Source organism: Pseudorasbora parva, chromosome 5, assembly GCF_024679245.1.
Source record: "Pseudorasbora parva isolate DD20220531a chromosome 5, ASM2467924v1, whole genome shotgun sequence".
Lineage (NCBI taxonomy): Eukaryota > Metazoa > Chordata > Actinopteri > Cypriniformes > Gobionidae > Pseudorasbora > Pseudorasbora parva.
Window position 1 is genome coordinate 36,069,503 of NC_090176.1, and position 24,457 is coordinate 36,093,959.

The 24,457-nt window shown below is 38.6% G+C and overlaps 1 protein-coding gene across 7 annotated transcripts in view; it reads left to right on the plus strand.

Annotated features, from left to right (window-relative positions):
• The window catches only part of usp9 (ubiquitin specific peptidase 9), a 39,621-nt gene that overhangs the window by 6,193 nt on the left and 8,971 nt on the right, over positions 1-24,457 (plus strand). For 4 of the 7 annotated variants that reach the window (XM_067444075.1, XM_067444073.1, XM_067444071.1 and 1 more), the window contains exons 3-36: positions 8,425-8,570; positions 8,763-8,842; positions 9,043-9,155; positions 9,661-9,879; positions 10,869-10,984; positions 11,070-11,321; positions 11,411-11,549; positions 11,725-11,877; positions 12,205-12,309; positions 12,464-12,670; positions 12,810-12,946; positions 13,150-13,188; positions 13,752-13,885; positions 13,964-14,051; positions 14,405-14,747; positions 15,047-15,142; positions 15,237-15,448; positions 15,546-15,786; positions 15,923-16,072; positions 16,841-16,961; positions 17,051-17,181; positions 17,543-17,821; positions 20,187-20,312; positions 20,576-20,713; positions 20,806-20,972; positions 21,373-21,481; positions 21,597-21,743; positions 21,835-21,981; positions 22,085-22,292; positions 22,392-22,612; positions 23,447-23,637; positions 23,736-23,909; positions 24,000-24,141; positions 24,231-24,434. In XM_067444075.1, coding sequence (XP_067300176.1) covers positions 8,425-8,570; positions 8,763-8,842; positions 9,043-9,155; positions 9,661-9,879; positions 10,869-10,984; positions 11,070-11,321; positions 11,411-11,549; positions 11,725-11,877; positions 12,205-12,309; positions 12,464-12,670; positions 12,810-12,946; positions 13,150-13,188; positions 13,752-13,885; positions 13,964-14,051; positions 14,405-14,747; positions 15,047-15,142; positions 15,237-15,448; positions 15,546-15,786; positions 15,923-16,072; positions 16,841-16,961; positions 17,051-17,181; positions 17,543-17,821; positions 20,187-20,312; positions 20,576-20,713; positions 20,806-20,972; positions 21,373-21,481; positions 21,597-21,743; positions 21,835-21,981; positions 22,085-22,292; positions 22,392-22,612; positions 23,447-23,637; positions 23,736-23,909; positions 24,000-24,141; positions 24,231-24,434 — 5,475 coding nt within the window. The remainder of the gene's footprint in view (positions 1-8,424; positions 8,571-8,762; positions 8,843-9,042; positions 9,156-9,660; positions 9,880-10,868; positions 10,985-11,069; positions 11,322-11,410; positions 11,550-11,724; positions 11,878-12,204; positions 12,310-12,463; positions 12,671-12,809; positions 12,947-13,149; positions 13,189-13,751; positions 13,886-13,963; positions 14,052-14,404; positions 14,748-15,046; positions 15,143-15,236; positions 15,449-15,545; positions 15,787-15,922; positions 16,073-16,840; positions 16,962-17,050; positions 17,182-17,542; positions 17,822-20,186; positions 20,313-20,575; positions 20,714-20,805; positions 20,973-21,372; positions 21,482-21,596; positions 21,744-21,834; positions 21,982-22,084; positions 22,293-22,391; positions 22,613-23,446; positions 23,638-23,735; positions 23,910-23,999; positions 24,142-24,230; positions 24,435-24,457) is intronic. The other 3 variants (XM_067444076.1, XM_067444077.1, XM_067444072.1) reach the window with 1 other exon arrangement.

The following is a 24,457-nucleotide window of genomic DNA, read 5'->3' on the forward strand; positions in this document are numbered from 1 at the left end:
CTCAGAAAAAAACAAAGCTACAGCCTGTTATTCTACTTTGAAAGGTGTGTCCATGCTGGAATGTCTTTATTTTATTTTATTTTTTTACTATTAACCAAAAAGTATTTTGTCATCCTGGGTGTCCAGATGGCAGAACACTCTATCTCTGTAACGGAATAAATAAGATTAAAACACTTTAAACATGACTAATAAACACATGACTATGACGGTTTATCTGCGATCTTCGAACCTTCACTAGTATTTTCAGGATAATAAAGTATATTTGAATGCTAATCTACATATCTGAGTTTGAGTAAAAGCCTTTTATTAAATGTTGTCTTTTCTTGGACAAGAGGTTCATAAATGCTTATCACGTTTGGAAAGATGTTGGACGCGTTGCTTTTTCAAATGCATGTCATAAGCGGCTCAAACTCGGAAGTGCTTTCAGATGCAGCAAAGTCATGCTTCACTGACAAGCTGTGCATTAAAAAAAAATGCAGCCACTAGGCCAAATCAGTTTAAACGCGATTTCGGGTTAATTGCAATTTATCACGCAGCTCTATTTTGCATGTCAGGCAAGTATCAAGTTTCAGTTTACCATATTTGATGTGCTCTATGCATATGCATTAAATGGTGTTTATGTAAAATCATTAAATTTTAAAAGCATTGCATCGTTAACCTCGTAGCATAATTTGCCCAGATCATAATTGACTTATAATTACAAATTAAGTGATTGTGTCACAGAAGACTTGGATTAAACTGTTCGATTTAAATTCATGTTTATGATCTTTATGAACTTTATGAAGCTTAAATTGTTTGCATGGACTTTGAATGACTGGAACAAAATGATTAGAATATTTTAATTTACCAAGTCTTACCAAGCTTTTGGCATTTCCAGAGCACTTACTGGGCTGGTAGTGCATAGTCAGACTCTTTATAGTTGTGAAATTGTTGTTTTGTTTTGTATCGGCAGTGATAGGGTTAACACGGGAGTTCAGAGGTGCGGGAATAAAAGAGAGTTAGAAGGATGCGCTTGTTACTAGCCACGTTGCTTGCACACTTTTTTGCCATTCCAATTGAGTTTTAATGGACTGTTTACATGAGACGTTATCTAAACCGATCTGGGGTTTTCATGTGCCGACTTTCAATCATAATAATTTTGTGACGTGAATTTAGGCCTGTCGCGATGGTCAATAAATCAATTAATCGCACGATTAAAAAAATGAGCTCTAATTTTTCCGGCTGAGATAATTTCCATTTGCATGCTTGTTTGTTTTCATCGTCTCGCTCATTGACTGTGCGCTCGCCTCGTTTGGGGAGCTGTTTATACTCGACATGCAGACTGGGTGCTGGTGTGATGAGACGTCATGCTCCGACGTCAAGCCAGCTTCTCCTGTAAATCGTGCTTCTTTGATTGCGGAATTGCATGCAAAGTTATACGAAATAGGGTCTTGTGCACTCCGCGTTGACGTTTTTTGCCATGATTTTTGCCGCGCGCACACCCTCACGCTCGTGTGTACACGTCAAGTAAAAACAAGGCTTAAAACTATACTGAAGTTACCAGTTTGATAAATGCAAGTTAATTATTTAGTTCAGTCTTTGCGTGCTAAAAAAGGCACATAAGTTCCTTCTAAAGATAACAATACACAGTCTCCTTTTTTTGCCAAATGAAAATAAGGTCATCAGTGTCTTCTCTCGCTGTATCGAAATCTCACTTAGCTTTCCTCAGAGATGGTCAAGTCAAGTTCAGTTTGTGCATGATTACAAGATATAACTTCTTCTTTTTTTAATGCTGTACCCTAAATTGTTAATAATTAGGTTATATATCATATGCTGAAGTACATTTCTGGAGTGTTAACGATTAAAAGAAAAAACTGAAAAAAACAGGAACCGTACAGAACCGAACCGTGGGTTTTGTGAACCGTGCCACCCCTAATATGCGCCTCAGCTGTTGCAGTTTTCATCTATTTTATTTATTATTTTAGGTCGTTTTGTTCATTTATTGTAGATATTTAAAATGTTTTCCGTTTTCAATGTTAAATTTTATTCAGAAATAAGTGTATTGATCTTTGAAAAAATTTGCCTGCATTATTATGCCATTATCATTATTAAAAGCCCCGTTTCCACCAAAATCACCCGGAACAATTTGTACCAGGAACTTTTCTCCCCCCCCAGACCTGCAGCTGTCTGCGTTTCGACCGCGATCTAAAGTTCCGAGAAGATTAGGCAAATTAGTCCGGTGATGTAGGACTGCGCGCGACTGCTCCTCCAAATCAGTGACGGACAGTAATAATTTTTGTGTGTACCGATTGAAAGATTTAGTGGACTATTTACATGAGACGTTATCGAAAACGATCTGGTGTTTACATGTGATGACTTTCAATCGCAATCATTTTGTCACATGCAGTTTCTGCCGCATCAAAAATGTCAACGCTGTTTTCTCCAGCAGCTGGAGTGTGTTCACTGTAGCCATAGCAACTCTTAACGGCCACCAGGACTAATACAGCTATATAATTATTTATAGCTGTTTATTTGTTGTAAAGTGTAATAATCATCTCAGAAAAAAAAAAAAACTTCTGTCAGGCGCAGTTAAAGTAAAAACTGCCTGGGGCAATATACGCTGTGTCATTACTCCAACATTATCTTCATAACTTACGAAATAAAAAGTTTACCCCTCAGAAAAATTAACTTTCCTCTCTTGACAACATGAGCGCGGCGTGCGCTGTCTCGTCATGTAAGGACGCACACTTATAGTAATCGGTCAGGTCGTTTACATGGTGAAAAAAAATTAATAACGAGTATGGAAGAGATTCAAGCTGTGCTGCTTTTGCTGGTTATGTATAGGTTTACTAAGAGGCAATTAACAACGACAGAAAAGAGCACTAATATGCAGATTCTGCAGCATATTCAGAAAGCTTGTAAAGCTAGATTTAAAATGACAATGTATATTGTTATCAGCTATTACAGACATTGCACGTGAGATGGCTGAGACGAACGCGGCGCGCGCTATCAGACAGAGCAAGACTAATATTTACTGAACGAGACCAAACCTCGCAAAAGACTTTTAAAAATGCCCGTTGAAATAAAATGCTGCGTGAGCTAAACTAATCAGCATGTTCAGCGCCCAAGTCCCGGCCTCGAAAGTTCCTGAACTTTGAAAAAGTACTACCTCTCGAGCAGGGCCGTTTGGAGGGGGAAATATTTACCCGGAACTTCATTTAGACCCTGGTTCCTGCGGTCTAAACACACAAAGTACCACCCAAAATTCCTGGTTCCTGGGTAAAGTTCCTGTGGTGGAAACGGGGCTTTAGATGGAAATGGTCTCAGAACAACATTATTATCGTTTATCGCAATAATTTCTTGGCCAATTTATCGTCCAGCAAAATTTGTTATTGTAACAGGCATATGTTCATTGTGCATACAGTTTGTCCACCGCATCAAAAAAGTCGATGCTGTACTCTCTAGCAGCTGGAATGTGTTCACGGTTGCAGTGTTAATTTCGTTGACGAAGACTATGACGAAAAATATTCGTCAACTAACCTTTTTCACGGACGAAAACTAAATAAAAAGTCAGATATGATGACGAAGAACGTGACGAAATATAACTGACACTTTAGTCAACGAATAAAAATGAGACGAAAATATATGGGAGGGACGAATGGAGAAGAGATCCAATCATAAGTACTCTTTTTGTGGGCCGTGTTGGGTAGAAATCCAATCAGAGCGAATCTTTGAGGGTAGGTTGATCTATGCAGAAGCAGCAGAGCCATTTTAAAAAGCCGCGGCAAATGCACGCGCAACAGCTAAACAAACGCAGCAGCAGTTACACAGAAAAGACAGAACAGAAATGTCAGGGGCAGGACGAAAAACAAGAATTGACATCTGGTCACATTTCACATATGAATCGCTGGGAAAAACACCACCAACTTGAAGAGACATTTACAGACGACTCATCCAGAAATACATGCCAAAGCACGCTGGCCAAGTTTATTTTATCAGATAAACCACCATGTTCCGGTTGGCTGCTAAACTTGGAATAAAATAAAAGCTAAAGAAAACCACGTCTGACCTGTATTGATTAGACCAGCGTTTCCCAACCGGGGTGCCGTGTAAAACGCACTTGCACCGCGGTTCATCTCACATCTGATGATGACGCATCTTTGATATGGGTTGTAACTTGAAAATAATGCTTTATGTATGTTTCTGTCGATGGATACACGTGCTGGCTCCTCAGTGATAGGCTACACTACAACAGCGATAATAAAAGAAAAACTGGCAAAACGGTTTCTCTTTGTAAACTGTGTTCAATACATGAGTGCTGCCGTTTGTCCAGTCATTTCGCCGTCCTCACCCGGGACGGGTATATTCGCCAGAAGACGCGAATGAGAGCGCGCACGCGCTGTGTGAAGATCTGTCATCCGAGAGCGCGCACGCGTCCCACAGCGCGCAAATATTCAGTTATCTTTCGAGTCTTGCGCTTGAACGGACAAACTCATACAAAAAGTATGTCAACATGTCCATCTTGTTAAGTATCCAAGCAGACATAGTCGGAATATGCCTTAAGAGGACTTTATACAGTCGAGAAAGACGACGCATTCCCCTGTCTTAAAGGGGCAGCAACCTTTAATGTCAAAGAAAATATGAGGACTCACTGCTCTTGATTGAATAGCTTGTGTAAGTTTAATAAGGATTAATCTTTCATTTAAACAGTTAAATATGTAGTTAATTTACATTGGATTATTTATTCTATTTCTCTACCTAAAACTAACATTAGACCTACCTGAAAAACAGGAAATGCATTGTTCATTTTATCAGTATCTTTGCTCAATAGAATTTATTTGTGCTACTGCTTGTATTTAAGTTATTTGTTCTTATTTTCTTTATTTTTAATAGTCCTTTATTCTGTGAACATAGCAAATACCGAACCGTACTGAAACCGTGAACCTAAAACGTTATACAAACCGACCCGTGAGACTAAGACTAAAACTCTTATGATATTTAGTCGACTAAAACTAGACTAAGACTAAAAGATTTCAGATGACTAAAATGGGACTAAAACTAAATGGTGTGTTATTCAAAAGACTAAGACTAAGACTAAATCTGAATTTGCTGTCAAAATTAACACTGCACGGTTGCCATAGCAACTCTCAACGACCACCTGGACTTACACGGTTTAAAAAAAAGCTACTTATTTGTTGTAAAGTGTAATAATCATCTCGGAAAAATTTCTTCTGTCAGGTGCAGTTGAAGTAAAAAGTGCCTGGGACAAACGCTGTCAAGATGAGAGGGTGTAGCCAGGCTATGTCTGTGTCATTATTCCAACATTATCTTCATAACTTCTTATGAAATAAAAAGGGTTTCATTTAAAGGGATACTTCGCTGCCTTCTTATATTAAACTGTTATTCCCTTAACTTAAACGAGTTGATACACTTCTGAGAGTACTTCAGCTCGGCGCACTAAAAAGTCCCGGCCGAAACATCTTCCCTCACATCTCCCTATTGACAGAAATGAGAGAGTGAGGGGGAGGTGTGAGGAAAGATGTTTCGGCCGGGACTTTTTACTGCGCTAAGGCGAAGTACTCTCAGAAGTGCTAATCCGCCATACATTATAGTTCTCCTTTTTAATCCGATTAGAAACGCGCCATGTTTTATTTTGTCACCATACTTGATCGTTCAACTACTCGTGTAACTGTATTTAAATAGGGGAAACGTGGAGGTGTTTGGTACTTCTGTTTGATCTTGATCTCTGTTTGGTAACATAGTGAATGAACTGGGCTTAGTGGGCTAAGCTAAATGCTATCAGATCATCACCGCGTGTCAGAGAGATTAAGTGCACGCACTGAGACGAGAGAGGTATGTATCAACTCGTTTTAGTTAAGGGAATAACATAGTTTAATATGAAAAAGCAGTGAAGTAACCCTTTAACTGAAGCCCTCAGAAAAACTAACTCTTCTCTTGTCAACATTATAGTCTGGTGTGAGTGCGGTGCACAATCTTCAGGGTGTACACTCACATCGAATCAGGTCATTTACATGGTGGAATTTTTCGTTTGAGCAATTCATGAAAAGGTTTATCCCACCCCTCTCAAATCAATTAAAACTGCGTTCGGTTTATTTTAATTCCGATTGAGGTGTCAAGGAATGGAATTAATTGGCTCTGGTATCTCCTCCCCACACACACACACACACGCACACAAAAACTCCGCCTATGCCCAGCGTTATGACCATGAAAAGGCAAGAAGCTCCCTTTGGTTTTGTTGCAGAGGGCAATTGTTATTCTCCAGGGATAGACAGCAGCAGTGTTATCTATTACACCTGCGTTCGACGAGCGCATGTTAAAAGACAGGAATCAATGAAGATTAGACGCCTGGCAGAGAAAAGCACACCAGTTGGTTAGAAATGTGTAGTGCCTAGACATGAGAAGCAAACTGGCTATGTAGGTCAGCCAAGCAGAAGGAGCCTTTTCCAGCACACCCCCACATTTCCCAAGTTCCGCAGGCTCCATTCAGCTCTACATGCAGAGCTCCAGCCCACATGCATCCATTGACACAGCACAGGAAACTGACTCTGAGCATCTTATAGCTGCTTTATCTTCTTTACACTGTCATGCTTTTAATCCCTCACATGGAAACATACTTGTTTGCTTATTTAAAAGATAATCCAGTCACTAAAACACCTGCATCATTAAGGTGGTTTAAGTTTGTTGAGTATGGCTTTCTTGTTTTTTGATGTAAATTAAACCACATAGTGTTAGAAAAAGGTACATTTAAAAAAAAAAACCCTCAAATATACCAACAAATACAACATTTTAGTTGTCGGTATGTAAATTAATAACAAAAAAAAGAAAACTGATTTTACCATGTTCTCTTACCATGAATAGTTTAATCTACTTGATTAAAAAAACACGCAAAAGTATTGCTAGATGACAACGATTTTATCTGTCTATTAAACGTTTGACTAAATCACACTGGAACATTCAAATCTGCATTTGGTATGAATAGTTTCCACCCACACAGTATCATTATTTCTGTTATATTGTAAAAGTTTTAGTGTAGATATAAACACTGATGTACATTTAGCGATGAATCAAAAGGACTTCAAATATTGATATCAATTACATTGGAGCACCAGTAGGTGGCGACTAGTGATGTCGTCATTTTGAACAAATCTTTAATATGACTCGAGAACGACGGGTTTTCTCCGAGAGCGATTCGTTCATTTTGTGTTGACAGCGTATGCCCAGCATCCCATATGTTCTGACAGGAAACAGAATTGATAAGTTCATCTTTCGAGTCCGGGTTTGAGTCAATCGTTTATCAAGTCCCAGCCCCATATTAGAAAGGGCTATGTAGTCTGTACCGGAAACAGAAATGATTTGTTCTTTTGAGTCTTCGGTCTGAGTCTCGTTCTTTTGGCACATGTCGTGACCGCCGTGTTGGATACAGAAATAGTTAATTCACAACTTTCCTCACAAATAAGTGCATAGTTTTTTTTTTTTTAAGCTAGTAAGCCTATAATAATTATATAATATTTAGCCATGACTGCATTAGCTTATAGTTTATTTTTTATTCCAAAAGTACTAAATGTGTTAAAAAATGTAACATGTAACATTTTAATTAGATTCTGCTTAAATGAACGAAATGACTTGAAAAAAGATTGGTTCATTTTGCTGAACGAGATTTTAAAGATCCGAGTTAGTAAAATTATCCGAACTTCCCACCACTAGTGGCTACATGGACTTAAATTAGATTGTCATTGAATCATTCTTTCAAGAGATTTATCAAAAAACACTGCTTCATCCCGTAATAAAACAAGTGAAGTCTTTTGAGTGAGTTAAAAAAAAAATCGAATTAAATTATCACCGTTTGACATTTTGTTAGAACCTCTAGTAAATTAAATGTTATTTATGTGTAACTTATATGTAATTTGAATTGTAACTTCGGAACAAAAATTCCGATATTCAGGATATTTTGAATATACATTTTTGAAATATTAAATAATTTCATATTAGGTTTACTGTCACTTTTAATCAATTGAATGCTTCATTTATTTATTTAATTTTAATTTCTTAATCTTACTGGTCCCAAACCTTTGAACAGTATAAAGTAAATATTTTCCTTTTATTCATAGTTCTCAATCAAAACATTGTAACTCTCAAAAAAGCATTTTTTTAGCCGACGTGAAGTTGTGCAGGATAGAGCAAATAATGTCATTGCATACAATTAATGGACCAATCAAATCCAGATTAGTAAAATCAACCACACTACATTGTAAATCCAAAGATTACAGAAATCAAGTGTTACAAACATCATTTCATGTCATCTTTTACAACCATTTTAATGAGGCCACTTAAATAGTGCTCTCCAAGTTTGGAGTAATGACCCAGTATGTTATCTTTGTTTCTGAGTCATGCACTTCCTCAATCTCTGAACTGTTTGCATTGTAGACATCCTCTCCCAACTCATCCAACGAGAACTCCCCAGTGAGCCCTCCAGATGAGCAGGGTCAGGGAGACTGTCCCACCCCCTTGGAGGAGGAGGAGCCAGCTTTCCCTCACACTGAACTGGCCAAGCTGGATGACATGATCAACAGGTTAGGGTTCTTATTCTAGATTTGCTCAAATTGTGTGTATAATTGAATCAGGAGAACTGGAGATGAACGGCCAGGAAGTTGATATGAAGGATATTTATTCAAGCTATTATCCACTGATGATGGTGAGATTGCACATCTGTGTCTTATCAGTTATGTTTTATGTAGACTAATTATGTTGTTTTTTATGTACAGACCTCGCTGGGTCGTTCCAGTTTTGCCAAAGGGTGAATTAGAAGTTCTTCTTGAAGCTGCTATAGATCTTTGTAAAAAAGGTAATGCTTTATTTTTAGCTCTTGTTTGTCATTTGATATTTTTGCTTTATTCATTAGCTGTTTGTTTTGCTGATGAGTATCAGAAGCTGTATTACCTTTTACCTGCGCCATCTTAAGCTTTCACTATTGCTCTCAAAGGAATTATACAGCCTCATTAAATGTGGGCCTCTGATAGGTTTTTCTTTCATTTCTATCTCCAGGAATTGATGTCAAGTGTGAAGCATGCCAGAGATTTTTCAGAGATGGCTTGACAATATCCTTTACGAAAATACTGACAGATGAGGCTGTTAGTGGATGGAAATTTGAGATCCATGTAAGTCCCGCAACCTGCTTGATGGTGGCATTTTCATCATGCCTCCTATTTCAGAAACACATTTTGTCTTTTTGTTTGCACATTAAAGGGTTTTACTAACCACTTGGCTGTCAGGTCTGTCCTCTCTAGAATTAATTACATTTCTTCACAGCCACCCAAAGAAGTAATGTTATTTTGGTTGCCTTCATCTTACTTGGCTGTTTGATTGAAATGCCAAAGCTTTGATCAAAGAGCTCCTTTCAGTAAAACAGAGGCAGTATTAGGACACAGCACTGAGTCATCATTCTCGTATAAGGCTCGTTTTAGCCCTTCAATGGCTGCTCTAGGATCAGCCTCAATGGCACTGCAAAATAGATTGTTTTTATGTTTAAAGACTTCCTACTCACTGTAAATCAAAATACTTCAACAACATTTGCATTTTAGTGTACTTTAGAGCTAAAACATACTCCACACTTCTAGGAGACACGTTTCTGGCCTGACATGTTCCGTCTCATTCTTTCAACAGCGGTGCATCATTAACAACGCCCACCGACTGGTGGAGCTGTGTGTGACCAAGCTTTCTCAGGACTGGTTCCCTCTGCTTGAGCTCTTGGCAATGGCTTCAAACCCCCACTGTAAGTTCCACATCTACAATGGTACTCGGCCCTCTGAGACGGTGCCTGCTGGGGTTCAGCTAGCTGAGGATGAGCTGTTTGCCCGTCCACCTGACCCTCGATCTCCCAAGGTGAGAGGATGTTTGCCACTGGAAAAAGATGAAACTTTTGGACTTACGAAACCTTCAATTTATAAATTGTTGAATTGATGTTATAAAATGGTTAAACTTAAAGGGATACTCTACCACTTTTTCATATTAAACTGTTATATCCTTAACTAAGACGAGTTAAATACATGCCTCTCTCGTCTCAGTGCATGCACTTAATCGCTCTGATGCGCAGTGACATTCTGATAGCTTTTAGCTTAGCCCACTAAACTCAGTTAATTCATTAGGTACCAAACAGAGATCAAGTTAGAAGCGACCAAACACCTCCACGTTTTCCCTATTTAAATACAGTTACACGAATAGTTGAACCATCAAGTATGGTGACACAAAATAAAATGTGGCGCTTTTCTAAGCCGATTAAAAAGGAGAAATATAATGCATGGCAGAATAGCACTTCTGAGAGTACTTCGACTCAGCGCAGTAAAAAGTCCCGCCTGAAACATCCTCCCCCACATCTCCCCATCCCCCCTATTGACAGAAATGAGAGAGTTAGGGAGAGAGTTATATTTCTCCTTTTTAATCCGTTTAGAAAAGCACCACATTTTATTTTGTGTCACTATACTTGATCGTTCAACTATTCGTGATCTCTGTTTGGTACCTAATGAATTAACTGGGTTTAGTGGGCTAAGCTAAAAGCTATCAGAATGTCACTGCGCGTCAGAGCGATTAAGCGCATGCACTCAGACGAGAGAGGTATGTATTAACTCGTTTTAGTTAAGGGAATAACATAGTTTAATATGAAAAAGCAGTGAAGTATCCCTTGAAATATAATTTTTTTAGTTTATGCATTCCTATAAAAAAAATGTTTTAGCTGTATTTTAACTTGATTATAAAAATCCATGGACATTTTATGCATCAACTATGTGTTTGTGAATCTTCAGTTTTAATTTAAAAAAAGTTTCGTTTTGTTTTGATCCTGTATTGACAACTTCCTGTTTATTTGTTTCTTGCAGGGCTGGTTGGTGGATTTAATAAACAAATTCGGCACCTTAAACGGGTTTCAAACTCTGCATGATCGATTCATGAGCGGCCAAGCTCTGAATGTTCAGATCATCGCTGCACTCATTAAGTAAGGAGAATCAAACGCATTGGACCAGTTTGCTTGAAGGCTGGAGTTTATTTTAGTAATTGTTTGAGTACTTGTTTTTTTGCAGGCCTTTCGGACAGTGCTATGAGTTTCTCACTTTGCACACGGTGAAGAAGTACTTCCTTCCCATCATAGAAATGGTTCCCCAGTTTCTAGAAAACCTCACAGATGAGGAATTAAAAAAGGAAGCAAAGAACGAAGCCAAAAACGATGCCCTGTCTATGATAATCAAGTCTTTGAAGAACCTGGCTTCTCGCGTACCAGGACAAGAGGAAACCGTGAAGAATTTAGAGATATTTAGGTTAAAAATGATTCTTAGGTGAGCTGAACATGAGCTAAAATCATTTTCAAGACGTAGGACATTAGGTTAAATGATTGTTCTTGATCATTTATCTTTTTGTGTTGCAGGTTATTACAGATTTCTTCTTTTAATGGCAAAATGAATGCACTAAATGAAGTAAACAAGGTGATTTCGAGTGTCTCCTACTACACCCATCGTCATGGCAATCCTGAAGAGGAGGAGTGGCTGACGGCAGAGCGCATGGCAGTAAGTCATGCTTCAGTACTTAACAGTTGTTGAACCAGAGAATGTTCTGAACCTTGTAAGGCCAGGTTATCATTAAATATACTGAGCAAACTGAATTTGTCATTGAAATATGCGAAGGGCTTAAATGGAGTCAAAATAAATTGTTGGTTCAAATCTGTGTAATTATTTCCCACAGGAATGGATTCAGCAGAACAACATTTTGTCTATTGTGCTGCGAGACAGCCTTCATCAGCCACAGTATGTGGAGAAACTGGAGAAGATCCTGCGATTCGTCATCAAAGAAAAGGCCTTAACACTTCAGGACCTGGACAACATCTGGGCTGCTCAGGTGAGTGACAATCTCAAGTTCCTGTGTAATTTAATGTATGTTGTATGAAATCTTTTTTTTTTTGGCATTCTTACATTCTTGTTAAAATCCCATAAAGCATTAAAATTGGAAACAATGAGTTTAAGTACATTTTAAGAACATTGATGACATTCACACAAAGCCATACAGTGTCTACAATATTACCAATCAAAACAAAACATTAACCCATAAACATAATGAGATTATAAGTTTTAATGCAATTTTTCACATTTGGCAGCCCTTCTTAAGTGTATTCTTTATTAGTAAACTTTGAGGCAAACTGTCTGATAATGGTATATTTATCCTCAGGCTGGGAAACATGAGGCTATTGTCAAGAATGTTCATGATCTCCTCGCAAAGCTGGCGTGGGATTTCTCACCTGAACAGCTGGACCATCTCTTCGACTGCTTCAAGGTTATTCATAATGAACTGGAAATTAGAATTTTATTCATTAAAAAAATGTTATTCATATAGAGACCATGCATTATAGATGTTTCATTAGGACTCAGCATTTCTATGTGTGCCCTGCAAAATCTTTTTCTCAACGGGTTCATTTTATGGTTTATAGGAGAGCTGGACTAATGCAAGTAAAAAGCAGAGAGAGAAGTTACTGGAATTGATTCGTCGACTAGCAGAGGACGATAAGGATGGTGTAATGGCTCACAAAGTGCTCAATCTGCTGTGGAATTTGGCCCATAGTGATGATGTTCCTGTGGATATCATGGATCAGGCCCTCAGTGCTCATATCAAGATTTTGGACTATAGCTGCTCCCAGGTACCGTGAGAAACCTTAGTTAAATTGTTCACCTTCAAATTAAAACTGTCATGTTGATGTTTTGTTCATTTGGAACAATGTGAGGATGGGTAAACAGTTGAGGATGTTAAATTAAAAACAGTGTTTTCCTCTTCTGTAGGACAGGGACACACAGAAGATGCAGTGGATAGACAGGTTCATTGAAGAATTAAGAACTAATGACAAATGGGTGATTCCTGCACTGAAGCAAATACGGGAGATCTGTAGCCTCTTTGGAGAAGCCCCCCAGAATTTAAGGTAATGCAACTGGTCTCAGCCAACTTAAGCCATGAATAGCAATTGATACCTGTTTTAGTGCACAAAAATAAGTGGACAAAAGATTTTTTTTTTGGTCTTATTTGCTCATATTCAAGGAGAATTTGCATGAAATTCATCTACACATTTTAGGAAGAGCATGTAAATGTAGCAAATGTATCGTACACATCCCTGTTGTTTTTCAGAAAGAAAATACCTATTAACTTACTAAAGAGCTTAGATGGGTAAGTGGACAGTTAATTTTGGGAAATATTATCGTTATGATTATTCTAACTAATTTTAAAGCTTAAGTTTGCTTTTGAATTTCAGTAAATCAGTAATCTGCTTGGTGTCTCCTGCACCATCTAATCAAATCACCAATCAGTGTCCATGTACAAGATTCATGTGTCTAAAGCTTCTTACAGTAAGAGTGCTGCTGTACTTGGTATACTCTTCCTTTGGGATGCTTTAAACATGTGAGTCTGTTAAAGAAAATAAAATTACAGAGGAAAGCTGAACTCACATTTTCCAATACTTTCCAACCGTATGCAATTAGTTTTATGTGAAGACAAATTCTTTTTCTGCCTTTGCTTTGATGGCGTCTCGGGATACTGCTTCTCTTGTTTAAATTTAAGCATTCGAATAGGGACAAGGAAATGGTATTTTATATATACTAATAAAGCTCATTGTCTTACGGTTTAGGTGAAGAAATTGCAATATAATTGACATAATACAAATAATTAATGGGAAGGAAAGTTTATTCAGTTGTTTTTGCTTTAGTGATGTGTTTTTCTTTCTTTTTTTACAGTCAAACCCAGCGGAGCCCACATGTCTTCTATCGACATGACCTAATCAACCAACTGCAGCACAACCATGCACTGGTCACTCTTGTAGCAGAGAACCTGTCTGCATACATGGAGAATATGAGGCAGTTCTCAAAAGGTTTGTGAGTCTTGGCAATATTATTATTGTGCCCATGATGTTAAGCATATGGTAATGCTCACATTTATGTCTTATCAGAACATGCAGACTTTGATCCTCAGACGGTTAGGCCAGGAAGTCGGTATAGTCATGTTCAGGAGGTCCAGGAACGGCTTAATTTCTTGAGGTATTTATTCTTCACAAGCAGCCTTCCTATTCTACATAAACTGTTTATAACTGTAGCTAGGTAATGAATGTGGCAAAAATTGAATGTTTTTCCACTTCCCATTTTTGCTTGTTTTTCCATCCCTTTGATTTTATTACCAAAAGCTAAACACACATAGAAATGTTCTTTGTGTACTAGACTAGTGTACTATTAAAAGCAAATTATGTCATAAATGGGAAGATTTGTGTATTCAAAAAACTGATTTCACACCAATCAAACTTGTAATTAAATTAATTTGGTCTGAACCCAAAGGTCAATTATGAAAACAGCCAGTTCTTATACTCTCTAAAGAACTAAATACCCTCGTCCTTCAGGTTCTTACTGAAAGATGGGCAGCTCTGGCTGTGCGCACCTCAGGCTAAGCAGATCTGGAAGTGCCTGGCAGAGAATGCGGTGTTCTTGTGTGATCGGGAGGCCTGCTTCAAATGGTACTCCAAACTCATGGGGGACGAGCCTGATCTTGACCCTGACATCAACAAGGACTTCTTTGAGAACAATGTGCTGCAGCTCGACCCCTCACTGCTGACAGAGAACGGGATGAAATGCTTTGAACGATTCTTTAAGGCAGTCAACTGCAGGGAGGGCAAACTAGTGGCAAAACGCCGGGCGTACATGATGGATGACTTGGAGTTGATAGGGCTGGATTACCTGTGGAGGGTAAGCTGTTGGATCTTCATGGGTATGTTCAGAGCTGCTTGTTCTGGGATATTACCTGCCTGAAATGTCTTCATCTTTAGTCTGTTGGCTGTTTTGGTAATTCTGAAATCTGTCACTGTACTGAAGTTGGGAAAAAAGCCCTTGAATGAAACATTTGTTTTTGTAATCAGTTATTATAGTTGTATATATTATTGTAATATCAACAGGTGAACAATGCTATTTTATCAGTATCACATAGCTAAAGGAAATTAATTTAAGAAATTTTTGTCGGAGCTCAAACCTCCTTTTTTCATTGACAGGTTGTGATTCAAGGAAGTGATGATATTGCTAGCCGAGCAATTGACTTGCTTAAAGAGATTTATACAAACCTTGGACCAAAATTACAAGCCAATCAGGTAATAGTTAAGTGAAGATGCATATCTCTTGCTGTAATAAATTTTGGGTTGTTCTTAAATGTTTTTTTAAAATGTGTCACATGACTCTTTGCAGGTAGAGATACATGAGGATTTTATTCAGTCTTGCTTTGACCGGCTCAAAGCCTCCTATGACACACTGTGTGTGCTGGATGGTGATAAAGACAGCATTAACTGTGCCAGACAGGAGGCCATCCGTATGGTGAGAGTACTGACTGTGCTCAGGGAGTATATAACAGAGTGTGACAGTGACTACCATGAGGAGAGGACCATCCTGCCTATGTCTAGGTAGACCCATTCAATCCTGTCATAAATTAACCCTGTCAAGTAATTTTTGCTTCACTGTGATGGACAGATTCTAACAGACTTTCTCTTTTTCTTTAAGGGCCTTCCGAGGAAAGCATATTACACTAGTTGTGCGTTTCCCAAATCAAGGCCGACAGGTTGATGATCTGGATATTTGGTCGCATACCAATGATACAATTGGTTCTGTGCGACGCTGCATTCTGAACCGAATAAAGGCCAACAGCACGCACACCAAGATTGAACTTTTCATCGGGGGAGAGATCATAGACCCAGCAGATGACAGGAAGCTAATTGGGCAGCTAAACCTCAAAGACAAAACTGTAGGCATTTCCTTGGCTGTTTTTCTCAATTTAAATAATTTTACAGACATAACCTTTGGCTTAAGTTAAACAGCATGTGTGAACAGGATCTGTTGTTCTAGCTTACACAAGTACTTTTTTCCCCCCTCTTCCCCAGCTCATCACAGCCAAGCTCACCCAGGTCAGCGCCAATATGCCTTCCAGTCCAGATAGCTCCTCAGACTCCTCCACTGGCTCCCCTGGGAACCATGGCAATCACTACAGTGATGGGCCAAACCCTGAAGTGGAGAGCTGTCTTCCTGGCGTGGTGAGCATCACACCATGCGCATAATTGAGCCAATTTGTCTATTGTGTTAGGTTAATGTTTACACATTGAAAAGGGATCCCATCTATGGTCAGAAACTGTGTGACAACTTGTGTATATCATCCCCTGGTGTTTAGCTGAAGGATCTGTAGACTTTACATTTACTTAAGACTGGACAGTGACTTAAATTACTAGGTTACTATCATATGGCAATGTGGAATGTTTCCTACTCACACTTTTTGTCATCCAAATGATCAAGCTGTCATATCTTTGACAGTCAAAAGTTCTTTAAAAAACACACAAAAAATTGTTCTGAGCAAACAGATGGTGTACATTGGAACTTAGTGGGACGTATGCCAGAATTCATAATGCAGCTCAATTACTTCATGATTTTGTGCTCTGTTTTTCTTTTCTTTTAAACATTAAAAGGAAAAAAACTAGAGCACACAAATAACACTGGCTGTTTGATTAAGCTGTGGTTAATGTAAAGTCATTTTGAAGCATTGAATGTTGATCAAGCCTAACCCAGCACCAATATTGCAGATCACATCTCCCCTGGTCATAATTTATTCTATTATGCATAATGTTAAAGTGTGTATTGTAATATGTAAACAAGCACCTACCAACATTGCTACAGAGGATTGTCCCTGTAATACATTTATTGGAAGTGTTGCTGTAAAGTTTGCATCAGTATTACATTTATCACTGCATTTATTATAAATGTCTTTAATGTTTTGTATTGGGCGTAACCTCTGATTCTTATTGTCTCAGATAATGTCGCTGCATCTGCGCTACATCTCTTTCCTCTGGCAAGTTGCAGACCTGGGCTGTAATCTCAACATGCCTCTCCTACGGGATGGAGCTCGTGTTCTAATGAAGCTCATGCCTCCAGGTGCTCTAATATGCTTCGTTAGATGCCTGCTTGAGGCGACTAGCTGTACTGATCTGCCGTCTCTATTCATTGCATTTTCTGCTTTCCAGATAACACCACAGTGGAAAGCCTACGAGCCATTTGTCTAGATCATGCCAAACTTGGTGAAAACAGCCTTAGCCCCACATTGGACTCTCGTTTCTTTGGGCCGTCACCATCTCAAGTGCTTTACTTGATAGAGGTTTGTTTGGTTCTCAATATGTTGTTTGTTTGGTTCTCCTTTCCCACCTTCAGGCTTAATGGTTCAAGGCCCGTTCATATATATATTCTTGCCATGAACTGTTCAGCCCAAAGGTGGGAACATTTTTTTTTTTTTTTTACATTAATATATATAATTATAATATATACTTTACATTAAAATATATTTAAATACTTATATTTAGCTTTATTTTTTTAATTTCAGTTTTAGTAATTTTAAAAGTTTTTCTGTTACTTGACAAGACAATGTTTTTTCTAATATTTATATTTTATTTGTATTAACAATAAAAGTAATTTGATATGATAGCAGACTTTGATTTGCACAATGTCTCTTTGTACCTCAGGTCGTGTACGCCTTGCTCATGCCTGCAAGTGGGACGTTGGGTGAGGATGCTAGTGACTTCCAGTACAACTTCTTGAAGAGTGGTGGTCTGCCATTGGTTTTGAGCATGCTCACCAGAAATAACTTCCTGCCAAATGCTGACATGGAGACCCGACGGGGAGCTTATCTTAACGCACTAAAAATAGCCAAACTGCTGCTCACAGCTGTAGGCTTTGGCCATGTGAAGTCTGTGGCGGAGGCCTGCCAGCCTGTGGTGGAGGGGACTATCCCTGTGTCTCCTGTAAGTTGCCCTTACTTATACTTCTGCAACACCTAACTTAAAGGGAACAGTTTGGAGCTTAAGCACAATACCTTCACTGACTATCAAATTTACAGAAAAGAGAACAATATTTACTTTTAGTTTAGGTTTAAGATTTTTTTTTAATGTTTATAAGGAACACAATTCAAAAACATTGCAATATTATATTTGGACTTAAAACTGCAGAGCAAGAGAGATATATATACTTTGCATCACAGGGAGAGAGAGAGTGAACCTGCGGTCTCTTTTTATACTTTTGTCCAGTACTGCATCTCATAAAAGCGCATTTGGCACAGCCCTAGTTTGTAGTTGAGACCAATAATGGGGGGGTGGTGTTGTGAAGTTTTACTGCAAAAGCAGTATTCTGTTGGCAGCACTGCAAATAAGTGCAGTTTTCCTACTGAATGGTGGTGTTTCAGTGGGTTTTATAGGTTCAGTACTGAGCGTTTCATTTCTTTTTAAGACTGTAACCTTTCAGCCTCCCTGGCATTCATCAATCATATTAGAAACAGGCTTGCCTGGACTGTCCCTCCACAAATGTCAAGGGTGTACAGTGTCTTGTGAGGAACACTCACACAGACTCCAGAAGCGTTTACAGGAGGGATTATTAACTATGAGAGAGAATAAACTCAGGTGTGCTTAAATCATGCAATTTTCTCTTTAATTGAACATGTTTCTATGCATTTTGTAATCAAATATGTCAGACTAAAAGGGGTGTAAATGAAAACAGACTCAATGATACAGTATTAACAATCTAAAATGTAAAGCACATATAAAATAATAATAATAACGTCAGTGAATTCTTTAAAGTGTAACTCGCTTTGTATTGTTACGTTGGTAGAATATGTAAATAAACAATGTTTACTTGCATTTCTTGGTCCAAGTAAGATGAGAACAAGAACAAGTTTATTTCTCAGCGAAAGTCCACTAGATGACATGTTTTGACAGCTATGGCTTTCATAAAAACTACAGATTATACTTATGCCTTTTTGTATCCCCATCCATGGATATAAAGTTTAAGGTTATTAACAATTATTGTAAGTGTATCACTGTCTATTATCTTACTATAGTTGGCCTAAAACATTGTTCATGGTCATCCAGTTTGAAATGTTTACTACAAACAGATGTTTTTTTCAGATTTCCGCTCCTGCTAAACAATTACTTCTTGAATTCTTGCATTTGGGAACAATATAAGTTGACACCATGAGAAGTATTTCCTACTAAAGGAAGGTGGTATTTGACTGCTAAGTGTATCATAGCAGACTGGTGGGGGTGGCATTGGAAGGCAACAAACCCAGTACGTTATGAGTGTAGTCACCTTTCTGCTGTATAGGCAGTCAAGTTTTATTTTAAACCACATTTTGCCAGGAGGACCCCTGGAGTAATGACTGCTGAAAATCTCGCTTTGCCATCACAGAAATAAATTATATTTATTTTAAAAGCCCACAGAAATCAAAATTGAAGCTTTTTCAAGCTATACAAACTTGTGTGTTCCAAAACCAAAGCATTTATATAAGCATTCAAAACTTTTTCTCTCACTTCCGTTAAAACGGATTACAGATTTTGATGACATCACATACTTCACCTTCTCATCAAATCTTCTGTCCAATCAAAATGCCCTCTAGAATTCCCGCCCCTACACTGCTGAAGTTGCGTCTGAAATCGCGCAGTTGTTCACACATTTACTAATTTCTACATGGTGAAAGGCACAACGCACACTATATATGCAATAGGATACGATTCAGTGTGAATATGCGAATGCGAATTAAGTCTGTTTTCACTTTAGTTTCACGCAGTGCGCGCGCACCAACGGCTCTGGTCAAAATTTTGACTACAGACACGAAAGCGCAGCGTGGATAACATGCGCGAGTCGGCGCTGTAAACAAAACATCGGGCCCATTTGAATTCTGCACAGAATGCTGCATTTCAAAATGATATAGAGATTATGATGATAAACAGTTAGAGGAAACTGGCTTTACCAAACAGAAAGGCTCTAGTCAAACTGTGTATTGACGAAACGCTATTGGCCGTTTCAAAAAAAGGGGAGGAGCTGTTAACAGCTGGAGCCATTTCAGGGAAAATTACGTCAACACATTGAATAATGTGTCAAGTTCCAAAGCACTTCAGTGGGCTTCACCGTATTACACAGTAGTGTTTGTTTTTTTTTTTACTTTTTTTTTTTAATCAAATACATTTAGCCTTGATGAGTATAAGCGCTTTTCTTTCTTTTTTCAAAAGTTGTCTGACCTCAAACTTTTGAACAGTAGTTATTTTCTGTTTTGTATTTTCTTGTTGGAATCTGCTGGGTAAAACTTTAATTTTATTTTACTTTTAAATGTAATTATAGATCAACCAGACTACACATGACCAGGCTCTAGTGCTACAGAATGCCCTGCAGAATATCCCTAACCCCTCCGCCGAATGCATGTTGCGGAACGTGGCAATCCGCCTCGCCCAGCAGATCTCGGATGAGGTATGTTATACAACTCCACACAACCTTAGCCTGCAGAAACTGGTTTGTTTGCATTCAATTCAAATGAATGTCCTCAACTGTCTTTACAAAAATGCCTGTAATGTATTTTATGAAAAAAAGGAATCAATTTATAGGCAGATGTACAATTCATGTTGGTTGCATAGTGTTCCGTTAAAACCTCTCTCTTTATTTGAATGTGACAAAAATATTTACAAAGGAAATGCTCAGTTTTTAAAGTTTGTTCTTTCTATTATTGTACGTAGAACTTCTTCCAGGCCTCCAAGTATATCCCAGATATCTGTGTCATTCGAGCGGTTCAGAAGATAGTGTGGGCTTCTGGCTGCGGCTCTGTTCAGCACGTCTTCAGTTCTAATGAGGAGATCAGCAAGATCTACGAGAAGGTTGTAGTTCTTACCTATATTGGAAAAATGTGTGTTTTCATTAGTAAAAATCCGATTCACTATTTACACCCGTTATGTGTGATCTCCCACAGACCAATGCTGGCAATGAGCCAGATGCAGAAGACGAGCAGGTGTGCTGTGAAGCTCTGGAAGTCATGACCCTGTGTTTTGCCCTTATGCCCACTGCACTAGATGCGCTTAGCAAAGAAAAGGCCTGGCAGACCTTCATTATAGATCTGCTACTGCACTGCCAGAGCAAGTGAGTCATCGTAGATCTCTTTTAAACTTTCGCTAGGAAGTGTACTTGGGGCCATTCCAGTTATGCTGTTTCTTCTGACCTTATTTTTTTAAAAAGCCCTTGATCTTTGTTTTAATTCATTTTAATTTGCTTAAAAATATATTGCAGTGTTTATTTTATTTTTTATTATTATTATTTACTTAATGCAACTTAATGCAACTTGTCAAGAAAGTTACCTGAAAATGTTATTAACTATGAAACTAATGACCTAAAGTTTGCCAATGTTTAGTGAGGAATTTTTGTAACCAGATTTGGACATTTTTCAAACTGATTTAGAGTTTCAAACATGATAGAGTGGTTTAGAGACAAACCAACAATTTTGTCAAATTAATTGCCATTACATACTGATATTTGCTCCCAGGTCTGTTCGTCAAATGTCCCAAGAACAATTCTTCCTCATGGCCACCCGATGTTGTATGGGCCACAGGCCTCTTCTGTTCTTCATCACCCTCCTCTTCACAGTTTTAGGTGTAAGTGTCTGTCTTATTTCTCTGGGACAAAGCTGGAGGATTAAAATGTTTAATATCTTTTGCTAATTAAGAACATCTCATGATTTATAGTTCTATGTATTCATTTGTGTTGCAGAGCACGGCAAAAGAGCGGGCAAAGCACGCTGCTGATTACTTCACTCTTCTAAGGCACTTACTCAACTATGCATATAACAGCAACATTAATCTTCCTAATGCAGAAGTTCTCCTAAACAATGAGATTGATTGGTTAAAGCGAATCCGGGTATGTTCATTTACTTAAAGTACTTTTTGGAATTAAAACAAAGAAAACTTTAGTGTGTGGAATTCTGAGTCATGTCTCTCTTTATATTTAGGATGAAGTGAAGAGAACTGGGGATCCTGGAGTTGAGGAGACCATTTTGGAAGGTCATATTGGGGTCACAAAAGAGCTACTGGCTTTCCAGACCCCAGAGAAGAAGTTCTACATTGGCTGTGAAAAAGGAGGTGCTAGTCTCATCAAGGTAATCTCCTTGACCATTTTTAAATGACAAAAATCTCCCAATTGTGACTCAAATCGTCATGTCAAACTAATTGATCTTCCTTTTATTTATGCAATCTCTATAGGAGTTAATGGATGACTTCCTGTTCCCAGCATCTAATGTGTACCTGCAATACATGAAGAGTGGAGAATTCCCCACTGAACAGGCCATACCTGTGTGTAGCACCCCAGCCACCATCACTGCTGGATTTGAGCTGCTTGTTGCACTTGCCGTTGGATGTGTGCGAAATCTCAAACAGATTGTGGACACACTAACTGATATGTATTATTTAGGTGTGTGTCCAACATTAGAAAGAAGTGTAGCATATTCTAGATTCCTAGAAACAGTGTAGTCAACCCCATCATATACTTGTTTTTTTTATGTACCTTCAGGTTGTGAACCACTTACAGAATGGGAATATTTGCCACCAGTTGGCCCACGGCCCACCAAGGGGTTTGTGGGTCTAAAAAATGCAGGTGCGACTTGCTACATGAACTCAGTTATTCAGCAGCTGTACATGATTCCTCCCATCAGAAATGGCATCCTGGCCATTGAAGGCACAGGGAGTGATGTGGATGATGATCTATCAGGAGACGAGAAGCAAGATAATGAGGTACTGCCTTATGTGGTTTATTTCAGGAGTCTCAGACCATTTCATGAGAAATTTTGCCTTGAATGCTTTGAAAAAGCCTAGATCCCTATAATAAAAAACATATCTCTGTAGGTGGTCTAAATATGGTTAATTAAAATTGTACATTGCATGTTTTAAAATTCAACAGCATATTTAAATGGAGTGGTTTTTTTCAAATTCATTACATATGAATTAACTTTCAATGTATAGTTTGAATGCAATTTAGCCTTGGGAGCAGATCAGGTGGAGGGGTGTGGCTTTTCATTTCCCAATTTAATTAAGCTCAGATGTGTGCTTTAATAATCCAGAGAGTGCAAAGATGTCTTGCACTTGTTGTTATGGTTCCTTGCTCCAAGAGAGATTGTCTTTTCAGTTTACATTGTATGTTATATCATTAGTTAAAATAAATTTCATTGTATTTGTTTAATTATTGATCTGCCCAATGATGATGATCATCCTTTCTCAGTACCAAGTGACTGACAAATGTAGCCATCTCCAGGGTGTATGTCTTGTTGCCATTCCGTGGAGCTGAGGGCATTTTTTTCACAAAAGATTTCTTAACCAGAGGTTGCAAAGTCCTGTTCCTGGATATCTGTCTTCCTGCAAAATTCAGCTCCACCTTTGATTCAAATACAACTGAACCAGCTAATTAAGATCACAAATGCTTGATAGTACAGGCAAGTGTGTGTGATCAGGGTTGGATCTGAAATCTGAAGGTAGACAGATCTCCAGGAACAGGACTGGGCACCCCTGCATTAAACCATCTTGCAATTTAAATAACTTCAATTTACTGAAAGTCTTGCTTTAATTTTGCAGAGTAATGTGGATCCCAGGGATGAGGTGTTTGGCTATCAGCACCAGTTTGAAGACAAACCTTCTCTCAGTAAGTCAGAGGACAGGAAGGAGTACAACATTGGAGTTCTTCGGCAGTTGCAGGTCATCTTTGGACACTTGGCCTCATCCAGATTGCAATACTATGTGCCTAGGGGTTTCTGGAAGCAGTTTCGGTAGGTTCTCCCTTTCTTTTTTATAATCATCCTTTCTATTAAGACTAGGACAAGATGCGTCTCTCTAAACTGGTCTTGTCATCTCTTCCTCCCTGCAGGTTGTGGGGTGAACCAGTCAATCTGAGGGAACAGCATGATGCTCTGGAGTTTTTCAACTCGCTGGTGGACAGTTTAGACGAGGCTTTGAAAGCATTGGGTCACCCTGCTATGCTGAGCAAAGTACTAGGTGGCTCTTTTGCTGACCAGAAAATATGTCAGGGCTGTCCTCACAGGTACATCAGAAATCTAATTCTGTGAATTTTTAGGACCTTTTTTTTTTTACTAGATGTATCCCAATGAAACACTCTATTCTCTCTCTTCAGATATGAATGTGAGGAATCGTTTACCACGTTGAATGTAGATATAAGAAACCATCAAAATCTCCTTGATTCTATGGAGCAGTATGTGAAAGGAGACTTGCTTGAGGGTGCAAATGCCTACCACTGTGAAAAATGCAACAAGAAGGTGCATGTTCAGTTTTATATAGTCTCTATGATGTTTTTTATTGTTGTTTTAAGAACACCATATTAAGCTCAAGGTTGTCTTTGTGGCAGGTGGACACAGTGAAGCGTTTGCTTATTAAGAAGCTTCCCCCAGTGCTGGCCATCCAGCTGAAACGCTTCGATTATGACTGGGAACGAGAGTGTGCCATTAAGTTCAATGACTACTTTGAGTTCCCACGGGAGTTGGACATGGAGCCCTATACAGTAGCTGGAGTAGCTAAGCTGGAGGGGTCTGATGTGCACCCAGAAAACCAGGTATTTCACCAACACGGTCTTTC